Source organism: Belonocnema kinseyi, chromosome 10, assembly GCF_010883055.1.
Source record: "Belonocnema kinseyi isolate 2016_QV_RU_SX_M_011 chromosome 10, B_treatae_v1, whole genome shotgun sequence".
Classification (NCBI taxonomy): Eukaryota; Metazoa; Arthropoda; class Insecta; order Hymenoptera; family Cynipidae; genus Belonocnema; species Belonocnema kinseyi.
In genome coordinates this window covers 33649806-33666683 of record NC_046666.1, presented here as the reverse complement: position 1 = coordinate 33666683, position 16878 = coordinate 33649806, and the positions used below count along the sequence as shown (strand labels likewise).

The 16878-nt window shown below is 24.1% G+C and overlaps 1 protein-coding gene across 2 annotated transcripts in view; it reads left to right on the top strand.

Annotated features, from left to right (window-relative positions):
- The window catches only part of LOC117181332 (thioredoxin reductase 1, mitochondrial), a 43115-nt gene that overhangs the window by 25336 nt on the left and 901 nt on the right, over nucleotides 1–16878 (top strand). For both annotated transcript variants that reach the window (XM_033373892.1, XM_033373893.1), the window contains exons 6-7: nucleotides 2027–2209; nucleotides 8694–9052. In XM_033373892.1, coding sequence (XP_033229783.1) covers nucleotides 2027–2209; nucleotides 8694–9052 — 542 coding nt within the window. The remainder of the gene's footprint in view (nucleotides 1–2026; nucleotides 2210–8693; nucleotides 9053–16878) is intronic.

Sequence of the window (16878 nt, the reverse complement as noted above, 5' to 3'; positions counted from 1 at the left end):
ATAAATACAAAAAATGTAGCAAAGATTTCGAAAGATTTCAATTATTTCATACGAACACACAATATTTTACACACAAAAAATCAAGAAAGATTTCAGAATATTTTTAAACATTTCGCGAAGATTTCAAAGATTTTACCAAAATTTTAAAGATTTAAAAATATTTCACAACAACTTTATGACAATTTCATGAAGATTTCAAAAGAATACAAGAATTTCAAACATTTCAAGAAGCTTACATTACACCAGATTTTTAAGGTTTGAAAACATTTTAAATATTTTGAACGATTTCAAATTTGTCTAGAAGATTTCGAAAGATGTCTCAAAGATTTCGAACATTTCCTAAAATTGTTTAAAGTTTCGGAAAAATTTCCAGGATTGTAAAGATTTGAGAAAGAAATAGTAATCCAGATTTCAAAAATTTTAGAAAATATCAGGGATTTGAAACGATTAAAAATTTGTTGGGGAAAATTTCAAAAGATTGCTCAAAGATTTAAAATATTTTATTGATTTCAAATGAATTCAAAATATTTCACAATATTATAAAGATTTCACCAAGATTTTATAGAGATGTCAAAAGAATACAAGAATTTCAAAGAATAAAAAAGGTATAAATACAAAAAATTCGAAGGTTTTAAACGAGTTCACAATTTTGTTAGAAAATTAAAAAATATGTCATAAATATTCGAAATGTTCCAGTGATTTCAAATTAATACAAAAAATGTAGGAAAAACTTGAATTTCAAAGAATTTATAAGGATTTCAAGATTAATCTTTTTTAAAGATTTCAGAGCATTCAAAAGATTTTAAACAATTGCAAAAGGTTACAATAAATTTTAGAAGGTTTCAAAAGTTTTCAATAATTTCAAACGAACACAAAATATTTCACACAAAAAAAATTAAGGAGATTTAAAAATATTTCAAAACATTTCACAATGAATTCAAGGTTTTGAAAGATTTTACGAAGATTATAAAGATTTAAAAATATTTCACAGATTTCATGACAACTTCATAAAGATTTCAAAAAAATATAAGAATTTGAAAAATTTCAAAATCCTTACAATACACCAGATTTTAAAGGTTTCAAAAAATTTTAAAGATTTTAAACGATTTCAAATTTTATCTAGAAGATTTCAAAAGATTTCGAACATTTCCCAAAATTTGTTAAAATTTCAAAAAATTTCCAAGATTTAAAAGATTTCAAAAAGGGTACAGCACGAAGAAATACAAAAAATTCAAAGATTCTAAACGAGTTCACATTTTTTTGTATAAAAATTAAAAATATTTCACGAATATTTCAAATATTACAGTGATTTCAAATAAATACAAAAGATGTAGGTGATATCTCAACAATATTTCAAAGAATTAAATTTTTTTAAAAATATTTAATAGCATTTCAAAGATTTTAAGCAATTTAAAAAGGTTTCAATTCATTTGAGAAGGTTTAAAAAGATTTGAATGATCCGAAATATTTCACAAAGACGACTTAAGTTCGAAAAAAATAAACAATTTGCTTATTTATGATTATGCTTTCTTTAGAAATTGTTGGCCAATAAAAAATAAAATATTTCATCTTTTACATGTATAAAAAACGGTTATTTGATTATTTAATGTAAAAAGAGACATGAGAAAAATTAATTTCTTGACCTGGAAAACATGGAAAAAGCTTTCAATTTTGTTCCTAGGATTCGCTGGACACCCTGTACAACCAAACAGTTACATTTTTAATAAAAAAAGATCAAATTTCTACGAAAAGAGATAAATTTGGAATTCAAAAAGGCGAATTCCCTACAAAATAGCTGAGTTTTCCACTTGAAAATATCAAGTTTCTACTAGTCACTTGATTTCAAACCAAATAGTGGAATTTTGTACGAAAATAATATAATTTTCAACCGAAAAAGACGAATTTTAAACAAAAAAGCTAATTTTTAATCAAATAATTGAATTTTATACTGAAAACGATCAATGTTCAACGAAAAATTAAAGAAATAAATAATAATGATAAAAAAAATGAATGAAATTTTTTCCAGGATGGAGAAGTTCACCAGGACGTTTACGATACCGTCTTATTCGCAATTGGACGAAGGGCTTTGACTAAAGAGTTAAAACCAGAAAACGTGGGACTTAAACTTGTCAAGGAGTCTGGCAAGATAGACGCGGTCAACGAACAGACGAACGTGCCTAACATTTTCGCAGTTGGAGATGTTCTTCATGTAAGTATACCTTTAATTTTAAATTATTTATTTAGGGTTAATACTTTAAGGACCACAGTCTACCCCTCCCCCCATTTTCCTTTAAATCCCGTGAAATCCCCATATTTGAGAATGTTATCTATTTTTTCCTCCTTTTCCCATTTTTTAAGCTGCGATTATTTTTTCCATAATTAAAAGAAATTTGCGGCCATTAATAAATAAATGGTAAGTAGTTTAAAATATCAATGATTGAAAGAAAAAAGGCAAAAGCAAATATTGTTGACCTTTTCAAATATCATAAATATCATCACTCAAGTCGAAAACTGTAATTTAAACTTTTGAGGATTACAGCCATAAATTGGAACTGAAAATTTTTTCCATTTGTTTTTAAACAAGGTTCTCAAATCTATTAAAAACAAAAATTGCATATTTTTGAAAATAATCCAACTCTTTGAATATTTGTCTAATTAACAAATTTTACGAAAATAGTTTCGAAATACATTTATTTTATATCTTGTAGAAATTTGTATTGAATTTTTTCCTCTTCTTGAAAATTTTCCAAATTTTGAAAAGCAAATACCTTTTTTAATTTTTATCGAAATTAAAAATTTAATTAAGATAATTTGCAAGTCTTTTTGTCATGTATCAGAAAATTTGACATACAATTTCTAAAACTCGTAAAAAAATTTTTCTTCAAATTTCGAAAAAGTTTAAACTGTTTGAATAATGGTCTAATCGACCAACTTAATTAAGATAGTTTCTAAATATATTTGATATGTAGGGAAGAATTTAAATGAGATTTCCTAATATATCAGAAAAATATTTTTTTCTATTTTTTCTGAACATTTTCAAAATTTTCTAAAGTATATAAGTTTTCTAATTTTCATTGAAATTATAAATGTCATTTGGATAACTTGCAAGTCTTTCAAACATCCGCAAGAAACTTTGACAACAATTTCTAAAATTTCAAGAAAATTTTTTTTTTAATTTTGAAAATGCTCTAAATTTTTAAATTTTTGTTTGAAATATCTGATTAACGAACTTAATTTTGATTTTGATACCCATAAGAAGTTTATTAAAGGCTAATGATTGCATTACACTCATGAATGAGAATGTAAAGAAAGAAAATCTAACATAATTGATTCAATAGTGTCACGAAAGAGAAAAAAATCTCAAACTTAATCTTAATAATTTTGTTCTCATATTATTTAATTTATAAATAATATTTTATTTTCTTATTTTAAAAACAGTGAACTATATGTCTCGAAAATCTCACTTTCATTGTTATTGAAAACCTGATTGGGTTTTCGTTTCTTGAAGTTGTTTTATATTTAAAATTTGAAATTTTAAATCTACAATTAATCCCTAATAAAAGAAAAATCATAGAAAACCTTATGCTTGTGCTTTTCGCTTGAAGTTAGCATTAAAAAAAACTTGAATATAAAATACCAAAAAAGATGAATTATTAAGAAAATACCTATATTTTTAAGCGAATAGTTGAATTTTCAAGTAAGAAAATTAATTTTGTACCATAACAAATTAACTTTCAACAAAATACGTCAATTTTTAACCAAATAGTTTAAACAGCAGATGTGGTGTCAGTACAGATTTTATTAATTTTAAATTTCAATTTTTTCGTTTCTAACATTTTTTAACCTGATAGTTGAAATTTTAAACTAGAAAAGATACATTTTTTAACCAAGTTGGATTTTCAAAAGCCAAGTGGATGAATTTTCTAGAAAACAATTGAATTTTCAACCTGAGAATATGAATTTTCCTCGAAAAAGTTTATATTCAATCAATCAGCTGAATTATTAATAAAATAGAAACGTTTTCAGTTTAAAAAAATGAATTTTTGTATTAATTAATGTATTTTTATTCAAGAAAGAAATAATTTCTTTAAGAAGCAGATGAATTTTTAATTACAAAAAACAAAGAAAATGTGTTTAGAAGTTGAATTTTCACCTAGAAAAGATTTTAGTTTCAATTTTCAACTAAACAGCAGAATTAGAAAAAAAATCACTTTTCAACAAAATTGTTTAATTTTCAATCAAATAGTTGCATTTTTATTCAGGAAAGATGAAATTTCTCCTAAAACTGATGATTTTCTACAAAACAATTGAATTTTCAACCTGAGAATATGAATTTTCCTCGAAAAAGTTCATATTCAATCAATCAGCTGAATTATTAATAAAATAGAAACGTTTTCAGTTTAAAAAAATGAATTTTTGCCAAAAAAATGTTTTCAAACAAAATGGTAAAAGTTGATATTCAAAAAATAATAATTTCAATTTAAAATAAAAAACAGCTGGATTTAACAAACACAAATGAATGTTTAACATAATGCTTCAATCCTCAACTAAAAGGGATTAGTTAATAACCAAAGATAGACGAATGTCTATAGACGAAATGTTCAACAAAATACATAAAATTGTTATCAAATAGTTAAATTTGGTATACATTTTTTAATTCTCGAGCCAGAAATATGAATTTTCTACAAAACAGTTGAATTTTCAATAAGAGAAAATTAATTTTCAACTGTTACAGATTAATTTTTAACCATAAGGGTGCATCTTTAAACAAAAAATGTGAAATTTCTACAGAATGAGATAAATTTTCAAACTAAAAAGATTAATGTTAAAAAAAGTTTAATTTTGAATAAACAAAAATTTTAGTTAAGAATGAACAAAATTTCAATCAAATGTTTGAGCGAATTTTCAACCTATATAGCTGAATTTTCAACTGTATAGGGAATAGCGTATTAGGACCCTGAAAAAGTACAATTAATTTGGATTCGATCAATGACGGACTTGGCTTTGCGCGTTAACAATATGTGTTTGAACAAATGCTTTTTTTCGTAATTTCGATATTTTCGTGGATTTCTATATTTTTTTAACATTTCTGAAAAACTTAAAAGACTCCCCAAATTTGTACAGATTCTTATTTGCATTCTCATTTTCAAATTTGGTAATTTATTTTAAACGAAAAATCTCTTTGCTACTATAAAGGGTGGCTTTCTAACAAAATGTTTGAATTTTCAAAAAAAGAAAATTGAATTATTTTTAACATAATAGTGGAATTTTCAACCTAAAAAGATAAATTCCCAACAAAAAAAGGACATGGTTTATATTTCAATCAAATAAGATTAAATTTATGCAAAAAAGCAAAAATAATTTTAAAATCAAATACGAATTTTCAGCAAATAAAGATTTTTTACTCAAGAGATAAATAAAAGTTTAAAATATTAAACCCTAAAGCCAAAATACGAATTTTCTTTACAAAAATTGCAATTTCAAACAAAAAATATAAGTTCAGGAGAAAATTAATTTTTCACGAAACTGATGCATTTTTAAACAACAAAAACAAAATTTCAACACAGAAAAAGTATTTTTTTACCAAAAAAAGAAAAATTTTCAAATATAAAAGGTCAATCTTAAAAAATTGGAAAAGTTACATTTTCGGTTAAAAATTGGTTTTAAACCAAAACAAAAAGATAACATAATAGTTCAGCTTTCAACGAAATAAATGGATTTTCAATTTAAAATGTAAATCTTAAAAAAAAAAAATATATTTCCTAACAAAGTGATTCAACCAAATCTTTCAAACAAAATAGTTGAATACTCAAACAAAAAAGAATAATTTTTAACAAAAACGTGGCATTTTCGTTAAAAAAAATGAAATTTTTACCGAAATAGATGAATTTTTAAATCAAAAATATAAATTTTCAAAAAAATAGTCGGTTTTTCTGTTTAAAGAGATTTCAGTTGGCATTTTACTATCAAAATATGAATTTTTAAACAATAAATAAGTTCATTCATCCAAAAAAGATTCGGGTTGACTTTTCCCAATCAAAATATGCAGTTCTTAAAAAAAAAGTTCCTACGAAAAAAATTGAATTTTCAATTTAAAAAAAAAAACTAATTTTGAACCAAACAGTTGTATTTTTATCCAAGAAAGAAATAATTTCTCTGAAAAGCAGATGAATTTTTAATTACAAAAAACAAAGAAAATGTGTTTAGAAGTTGAATTTTCACCTAGAAAAGATTTCAGTTTCAATTTTCAATCAATCAGCAGAATTAGAAAAAAAATCACTTTTCAACAAAATGGTTTAATTTTCAATCAAATAGTTGCATTTTTATTCAGGAAAGATGAAATTTTTCCTAAAACTGATGAATTAAAAAAAAAACATTAAAGTAAATAGTTAAATATTTATTTTAAGAAGATTTAAGTTCATTTTCCAACACCAAAATAAGAATGGTAAACAATAAATTAAATTTTCTGCTAAATAGTCGAATATTTAACCAAAAAATATGACTTTTTAACAAGATCGTTACATTTTCAACTAAACAGTTGCATTTTTGTCCACGAAAAATTCTACTAAAAGTGATGGATTTTTTAACGAAAAAGACATATTTTCAACAAGAAAAGCTTGCATTTTCAACAAGAAAAACTTGAATTTTCATTCAAAAATATTTGAATTTATGTTTCAGCACGAAAATACGAATTTTAACCCTCAAAGTGCATACCGTATTTAATCTTGTATTGTTTGACCCCTATTGAATATTTTCTCACAATAAAATTATCCGATATAGTTTAAGGTATCTTTTATTAGATAGATTTGATTTTATAGCCATTTATTTATTTTAATTTCGTTAAAAAAAATGATTGAAAAAAGTGAAAAAGTGGGGGTTTTACTTAAAAATTCATAACTCACGCAATTTTAATTATTTTAACCTGAAAATTTATGACTATGCTTTTGAAATAATGCACTTTCATAAAAAAAATATTGCAACATGGATGCTTTTAAAAATATATTTATTTTCACCCCACGATTTTTTTTACCTCCACTTTCAGCAGCTGCTGTTAGCAGACTGACGCTTGACACAGTCGCAGTATGCTACTAAACGACTTTACTTACAGTTAGTGTCTCCAACTAAAGCTAGATGGCGACACTTATTATTTTTTTCGAATTACTATGGTTTATAAGAGTTTGTAAATTTCCTGGGGTGTCAGAGACCCACAATGCCTTTTAAGGATTAAACAAAAAGTAAATTCTCTAGGAAATAGTAGTTGAATTTTCCATGAAACAGTTGCATTTTTCCAAGAAAGGTGCAATAGTTATATTGAAAAAGATGAATTTTTAAACAAAAAGACAAATTTTCAGAAAAAAATAGTTTTAACCCAAAAAAAGATTTCAGTTGACTTATCAGCAACGAAATATGAATCTTGATCAAAAGGTTAATGTTCTACGAAAATAGCTAAATTTTTAACCCAAAAAATAGGGATTTTTAACAAAACAGTTGAATTTGTAACCAAAAAGGATGTCTTTTTAAGGAAATTGTTAAAATTTCACCCAAATAATAAAATTTATAACTAAAAAGACAATTTTCAGGAGAAAGTTTTTGCGTATTTGACACCATTTACACTATTTTTGATATCTGAAGTGAATCCGAAGCCTGCTGATAAATCTCTGAGATCCTTTTATCGATCTAGTTTTAACCCTTCGAGTACACACCTATTTTTTGAAACATCTTCTACACACTGGGTCAAACTGACCCCGTTCACTTTTTGGTTGTCTTATAAGTTCACAACTACTGAACCTTTTTATTTAACAAAATGTAGAGGTATACTTTCAAGTATGTTAAAGTAGTATATAATTATTATAACTGTCTTTAAAATCTTTAAAATCTTTTTAAAAAAATATTTGAGCAAAAAATGAAGTTTTATGAAAAAATCATAACTTTTTTAATTTTTAATATTTTTAGCTAAGAATTTATTTGCATACTCTCAAAGTATTTCTAAATAATAAAAAAATTGTCCTACTTGGCATCTTAAAAAAAGGTATTTATCTCGCGTAATGATAAAGGTGATATGTAAGGTGTGAAAACTAGTGATTTTTTCATATACATAAATGGAAAAAGAATTTCTTATTATAAAAATTTTTTTTCTAATTTTTTACATAAAGATATAGTTACTCATAATTATTTATAACCATCACAATTGTTGCACATATACGAGTGATGGTCATCGCACATTGGTCGCTGGAAAGATGGATACTTTACCTTTGTCTTCCTGTCTACTTTGTAAGCACAAAATTGACATCTCACTCTTTTCTCTAGTTGTGGTCGTGTGCCCTTGCACAAACTTAAAAAAAAAGTTTTTGTCACTTTTTTCACTAACAAACGTTTATAATTGTTGGAAACGAAAAATCCAAATATTAGTAAATTCGGAGTGAAGTACGCACATGGGTCTCCATGACCCTCCTTCGATTTCAATCGCTTCTCAACGACGACTGATGACTCGGCGCGCTACAGAAAGAGTCTAAAACTGTAGTCGCGACACCGAACTATACTAATAAGGCTACGGTATCGCAATTTTTTCAAACGCCTGAGTGATATTTTTTGTCAAAGTCGGTGACAGGGTCAATATGACCCAGTGTGTCCTCGAAGGGTTATTATTGATATTTTGCAAAATATTGATCGTGTCTTTGTTTGAAATGTTTCAGAAAAAACCAGAGTTGACTCCAGTCGCAATCCATGCAGGAAAGTTGTTAGCAAGACGGCTTTATGGAAATTCTACAGCCAAGATGGATTATACAAATGTGGCAACTACAGTTTTTAGTCCTTTGGAATATGGATGTGTAGGATTGAGCGAAGAGCAGGCAATTGCGATGCATGGAGAGGAGAAGATTGAAGTCTACCACGCTTATTACAAGCCGACAGAATTCTTCGTGCCACAGAAAAATGTAAAGCACTGTTACGTCAAAGTTGTAGCTCTTCGACATGATGATCAGCGAATTCTTGGAATGCACTTTATTGGCCCCAGTGCTGGAGAAGTCATCCAGGGCTTTGCTGCTGCTCTAAAGTAATTATTAATTTTTTATTCTTATTCCGAGTTTTATAATTCTCAGGGTATCGGTTCTTTTGGAAAACAAGAAATTGACCGGGAATTTTTGTATACCTGGAAAAATCTGGAAATGTCAGTAAATGCAGTGTGGCCGCTGGATAGGGTATTTTCTGAGAACGGGAAAAACCGGGAAATGACAGTGAATTTATTTCTTGACCAGGAATTTTACAAATTTTCAGAAGAAAAATCTGTCAAAGTTCAATTTCAACCGTTTTTTAAATAGTTGAATTGATATCTTTTTAAATTTTTATATCATTCAGTTTATAATGCGTAATTCGAAAATCTTTTATCTGAAAAATTATCTATTTTAGATTTTTATTTTGAAACTTATATTTATAATTTAAAGAATTTTAACGCGCAGTCTTGAAGACTTAAACAATTAAAAATTAAAAACGCTTGAGATTGCAAATTTTTGGCAAAAAACAGTTTTATTTTATTAACTGTAAATATAAATAAATAATTTTTGAAATGGATCTGTACTTTAAGTATTAAAAACTGAACAATAATTGATTTGATAAAATGATTATAAATCCGTTGAAAGTTAAAGAATTTCGAGGTTCGTAATTAATTCGTAATTAAAGGCTTTTATTAAATCAAAAATATTGTTTCAGTCCAAATTATTCATTTTTTGACTCATTTAATTAAAACAGTTTTAATTAAGAAAAAGGATAATTATTTAATATTTAGCAATATTTGACTTGCAATTTAAGAAGACTAAATTGAAGCTAAATATTTAAAAGTAAACAATTTGAAACTTAATTGTTTGAAATAGAAAGCTTTAAATTTTTCAAATTTCGAAAAGCTTTTAACATTTTAACGTCACAATTTGTATTGTTCTACGTGAAAAAAAGGTTTAATTTGTAAGCGAAATTGTTGAATTTTTATGTATAAATAATAATTGAACACGTATTATTTGTGAAAAAATTTGAGTAATTTTAAGAGATATTCAGAAGTTTTGAAAAGATTCAAAATTAATTTAAAACGTAAAATAATATCAAGTCTTTTAAACGAAGTTTGCGAAAAAAAATTCAGAACTTCTAAACATATTTTAAACTGAATAAAATTTGTCCTACAATTTTTAGAAATACTTAAATTTGTTTTAAAAAATCCTTAAATTCTTCCCGGGTCGTTTTTAATAATATTGAAATTCTCTTGGAATCTTTTTGAATATTCTGTTAAAATAATTTGTCAAAATGAAGAATCATTTTCAATTTTCCTAGAAATTTTTAGAAAATCTTTTTATTCGCTTGGAGCATTTCACAATTCTTAAAAAGCTTCTAAATTTGTTGTAAACTGCAAAAACCTACATTTTGTTTTAAATTAAGTTGTGAGTATTTGCACCAAAATTCCGTTACGAATAATTCTAAATTTCTTCTATAAACACACTTCGTCAAAATTATTTGAAATCATTTCAAGTTCTAAATTAATTTTTAATCTTTTTTGAACTTATAAATATCTCTTAAAATTACTCTAATTGTTTCAAAAAATAATAAGTGTTCAATTGTCATTTAGAAATCCACATTTTAAGGGCATTTTTTTAATTCGCAGGAGTTTCTAAAGTTTGTAGGACAAATTCAATTAATTTTTAAAGTTATCGAGAAGTTTTGAAAAAAATTCAAAAATAAAGCTAAATTTGAAAAAATGCAATTTTAAAGTTTTTCAAGGATGATTAAACTACTTAAAATGAAAATACTTTATATTCTAATTTAAGGATTTTTAAGTTGAAAAACATTTTTATTTAAAAATATTTAATGGCCTAACATAACTGAATAATATAATTTTGACCATTTTTAAAGTTAATTGATTGATTCTTTAATTTAGAGTATTGAAAATGTTAACCTAGATTTATATTTTTGGAATTTAGTTTAAATTTTTGAACTCTATAATTTATGAAGGTTAAAAATTCTTTATTTTGCAGTTTAAATTAATATAAACTTGAAATTATTTAGTTGAAAAGTGTTAGTACCTTCCAGTTTATACGTGTAAATTATTGAACAATTAAATAGAAAATTTTTGAATTTAAAAACTTTTAAACTTCAATTTTAAAAGTTAAAAATTCAAGAGTTCCACTTTAAATGCTTTAGTTTTTTTTATTACTTGTACTTTTACTGTTTAGCTTTATATTTCGATTTTTTAAATCTTATTGAGCGGGAAAAATATTTGCGAACAATAGAGTGCTTAAGTTTTTAAAAATTGTGATATAACATTAAACAACAATTTTTTTATAATGGAAAAGTAGATTTTATATTACTCAGGGTGGCTACTGGACCGAGAAATCGGGAATTTTATGAAACCGGGGAAACCGGAAAATGACACTGATTTTATTTTTTCACAGGGAATTTTACAAATTTTTAGAAAATAAAATCTGTCTAACCTTGATTTCAACTTTTCTGCAAATAATTAGTTAAATTGTTATATTTTTCAATTATGTCATTCCGTTTAGAATGCGTATTTCGAAAATCTTTCGTTTTAAACATTATTCATTTCAGATTTTATTTTTCGTGTTTAAATTTTAATTTAAAGAATTTTAAAACAAAGTTTTCAGAGCTCAAACAATTAAAAGTTAGAGGCGTTTGAAATCGAATATTTTGGATAAAAAACCGTTTTAGTTGATCAACTGTGTATATAAATTGATTAATGATTGTTGAAATTGAATTGTAGTTTAAGATTTAAGAAGTGAATAATAATTGATTTTGTAAGGCGATTCGGAACCTGTTCACAATTTTAGAATGTCCAGATTTTAACGTTAAAAATTAAACTGTTAAATTAGAAAGTCTTATTAGTTAAACAAATGTAATGGCCTCATTGAAATTTTATACACTATTTTCAATTTTAGAATAAATTCAAAATAATATATTCATAATTAAAAGCTTTTATTAAATTTCCAATATTATTTCAGTCTAAAATATTATATTTTTAAACCATTCAATCATAATATAAATATATTAAATATTAAATATTCAAAACTAAACAAACAAAATTAAACTTTGAACGTTACAATTTTATTTGTACTATTTAAAAAAATTAAATTTATAATTCAAATTGTTAAAATTTGATATAGAAATAAAAATTGTACATCTATTATTCTTAGCAAAAATTCCAGCAAGTTGAAGAGAAATTAAAAAGTTTTGAAAGAATTCAAAATTAATAAAAAATCTGAAATGATTCTAGATAATTTAAACGAACTATCTAATTGTACCGACAAAACCCGGCTATTCGCATATAAATAATACAAAATTATGATAAATAAATGTAGAAGTTTGTGAAAGAAACATGCTTCATTTGACAGAATTAAAAACAAAATGTTTAGGCAAACTTCGAATCATTTTAAAACGTGTTTAGAAGTCTTGAAAAAAATTTTTAAATAATTAAAAATTTGAAATAATGTAAAACAACATTTAAATTTTTCAAGATATTGGATTCACATCTCGTAGCATTTAGAGGATTTTAAAACTATTAAAAATAAAAATAATTTAACTCTTAATTTAAGAAGTGTTTAACTGAATCTTTGAACTCTATAATTTATAAAAATAAGAAAAAATTTATTTGGCAGCGTAACTGCGTTTAATTTAAAATTTGTTAGTTGAAAAGTGGTAGCAGCTTCTATGTTATAAAATTTTGGCTTTAAAATTTGATTTTTTTCATTTTATTGTCCATGAAAAATGTTTCCGAACCAGGAAATGACCGCGAATTTTTTAGTTGGATCAAATCAGCCACACTGATTACTGAATTTAAGTTTTTAAAAATTTTTGTTTTGTTTTGTTGAAACATAATTTTTTAAACTAAAAATTAAACTGTTCAGTCGAAAATTTAACATTTTTTATTAGTATAAGTAGCTTTACATTAATGAATTTGACTATTTTGTTGAATTTTCTTGTTGAAAATTAATGTTGTCAACTGGAAAATTAAACTACTACTTGATTAAAAACGTATGTATTTGGATGAAAATTCGACCGTTTTGATCGAAAAATAATCTTCGCAATTGAGAATTCATCTTTTTGCTGGAAAATGCAACGAATTGTTTGGGATTTTTTTTCTTTATTGACTGAAAGTCGTTCTTAGTAGAAAATTCGTCGTTTTTGTTTGAATTTAACTGTTTTTGAATAAAAAAATTTCTTTTTGAAACTTAATGTCAATTATTTAGATTGTTAAAAATTCGTCTTTTTTGTCCAAAATCAAGTTTTCTTTTGGTTTAAAAGTACAATATTTTTTGTTTGAAGTATCAACTATGTATTATATTGTTTGTTAAGAGTTCATCCTTTTTGGTTGTAAATTAAAGTAGCCACGTGTTTAAAAGTTGCATTATTTCGTTGAGAATTAAGTTTAGTTGAAAAATTATATTTTTTAGTTGAAAATTTATGTATCCTGTTGAAAATTGGTCATTTTGTGGTAGAAATTTAATTTTCTTGTTTGAAAATTCAATCATTTATCTGTAGATTGAGCTATTCCAGTTGAAAGTTTAATCATTTTATTGAAAATTCTTATTTTTCCGGTTGAAAGTTAATTTTTTGAACTGTAAACTTAACTATTCCGATTGAAAATTTAATTATTTTGGTGAAAATTCGTTTTTTTGCAAATGATTTTTTAAAATTTAAATTTAAATAATTCAGTTGAATGTTCCATCATTTTAATTGAAAATTAATTTTTGTAACTGAAAATGTAAGTAACTGTAACAATTTTTTGTTGAAAATTAATCTTTTTTTGTTGAAAGTTCACATATTTTGTGGAAAATTATATATTTTTTTTATTGAAAAATAATTTAAAAAATTTTAAATTCAACTAATCAATTGTTTGTTGTGAGTGAATCTTTTTTTAAATGAAAATTTATCTATTTTGTTGAAAATTCAATTTTTTTTTGTAGAAAAATAATCTTCTCGGCTGAATCTTTTTGCTTGAAAATTTAACAGCTTGATTGGAATTTTTTTTCTCTCTTGACTGAAAAATCTTTGTTAGTTAAAAATTCATTATATCTTGTTGAAAATTCGTCATTTTTGGTTAAATTTTACTATTTTTTATTAAAAATCAAAACTTTTTTTTTAGTTGGAACTTTAGATATCAAATATCTTGTTTGAAAGTTGAACTGCGTCGTTGAAAAATAATTTTTGGTTTGAGGATTCATCTCTTTGGTTAAAAAATGTAAATAATTTCTTGAAAAATCTTTTTTTTTATAATTCATTCTTTTACCTGAAAATTTAACTATTTAGATTATTAAAAATTATTCTTTTTTGGTTCAAGTATTTTTTATTTAAAAGTACTTTTTTTTGTTGTTGTTGAAGTATCAACTATGTATTATCTTTTTTGTTTTGAGTTGATCTTATTTGTTTGCAAATTAAACTAGCTACTTGCTTGAAAGTGGAATTACTTCGTTGAGTATTACGTTTAACTAAAAATTTAGTTCTTCCATTTTCAGTTGAAAAATTATATTTTTTATTTGAAAATTCATGTATCTTGTTGAAAATTCGTCATTTTTGGTATAAAATTCATAATTTTTATTAAAAATTCATCTCTTTACTTGAAAATTTATCTATTTTTACGAAAATTCTTCTGTTTTTTTTTGTAAATTTATTTTGCAGTGTTAGTTGAATTGTTTCAGTTGAGAATTGCAATAGGAAAATTTGAAATTTTTGTGCAAAATTAATCCGATTGATTGAAAATTCAACTTCCTAATGGAAAGTTGAACTATTGTCTTAAAAATTATTTTTATTAGTTGAAAATCCACCTTTTTGGTTAGAAATTTCATTATCAAAATTTAACTTTTGTATTATTGTTTGAAATTTGAATGTTTTGAATTGAAAATTCAACAATTCGGTTGAAATTTTATTGTATTTTGTTGTAAGTTTGACTTCTTTGGTAAAATAATAATATTCATTGAAGATTCAATTAATTGCTTGAAAGAAACTTTGTTTCTTAAATTAACATTTTTGGTTAAAAATGCATAATTTTAATTGAAAATTAATATCTGGCTAAAAAGTTGTTTTTTTTTTTTGGTTGAAAATTAATTTCTTAAACTTTAAATTAAACTATTTAGTTGAATTTTTTTTATTTGTTTTAATTGAAAATTTGTCTAATCCAGTTAAATATTTCATCATTTTAGTTGAAAATTCATCACTTTGGTTGAAATTCTAAATATCTTGTTGAAAATTCGTTTTTATTTTGGCATAAAAATTAATTGTTTTAACTGAAAATGTAACTAATCCAGTTCAATATTCCATTATTTTAGTGGAGAGTTCATCACTTCGGTTGAAATGTTAGTTGAAAATTAGTTTTTATTTTAGATTGAAAATTCATTTTTTAACTGAAAATTTAACTAATCCAGTTGAATATTCTCTCATTTTAGTGGTAAACTTTAGTTAAAAATTTAACTAATTATTTGAAAATTCTTTTTCATTTTTGCGTGACAATTAATTTTTTTTTTACTGAAAAACTTCCATATTTTGAAAAATCATCTTTTGGCTTGAAAATGCAACAATTAGATGGACATTTTTTTCTCACTTGACTAAAAAATCATTCTTAGTTAAAAATCTAGCTTTTGTTGAAAATTAGTATTTTTTGTTTGAATTCAACTGCTTTTGTGTGATAAAAATTGTAATCTGTTGCATTTGAAATATCATTTATTAAATTTTTAAGTTGAAAATTCAACTAATTGGTTAAATGTTAAACTTTTTTGTTAAAAATTAATTTCTTTATTGAAGATTCATCATTTTCATTGAAGACTCATCTCCTTGACTGAAAGTTCATTTCTTTTTTTGGTTGAAAATTAATTTTTCAAACTGTTAATTGACCTATTCAGTCAAAAATTAAACCATTTTCTTGAAAACTTGTCTATATTTTTAGATAAAAATGATTTTTTTATGTGAATATTTAAAAATTCTTCTTTTTTTTGCTTGAAAGTTCATGTATTTTATTGCAAATTCATAATTTTTGTTGAAAATTCAACTATTATAGTTCTATTAATCATTTTAGTAGAGAAATCATTTTTTATTGTTTAAAATTCAACTATTCAAGTAGAAGATTCATGTATATATCTGTAGCCATATTTTTGGTTGAAAATTAATTTTTTCACCGAAAATTTAACTATTTCCTTTTTGATTGAAAATTCGTTTCTCTTTTTGTATACAATGCATGGTATTGTTTGATAATTCAACTATTTGTTTAAAAACCTATCTATACGTCAATATTTTTCATATAAATCTTAAAAATTTGAAGCGTTTAAAATTAAATTTAATATAGTACCCACATGAAATTGACTTAAAAGAATATATTTCCATGAAAAATCTCTTCATTTCCCCTAAGTATTTCAAGAATATACTGATGATCTTTTCAGTATTCTTTATTAATTGATGCGATGGTAATAACATATTCGAGAATATCTTGTAGTATAATTTATCAAATCTTTCTAAATTAATCATATTAATTAAATACCTAGAATCTTGTGCGATTGAGAAATTACTTATACTTTAGTAAAGTTACTTTCACAGATTAAAAAAAAAAGTTATTTAATTTTACACATAATAATAATAGTTTATTCTAATTTTTTCTAAATTTATATATTTCCAAGGATTAAAAAACATTTTATTTATAATAAACTCGCCAAAATGTATGCAGATTCCAGAGTCGATTGTAAAAATGCGAAATACTTGAATGTCTCTGTACCATGGAAAATTATGCCTTGAAAAATCTTGAGATACGAGGGTAGTTCAATAAGTCCTTAGAATGAAGTATAAAAACAATTTTTTTTTATTTTTCAACATAATCTCCTTGGAGCTCTATACACTTGGTCAATC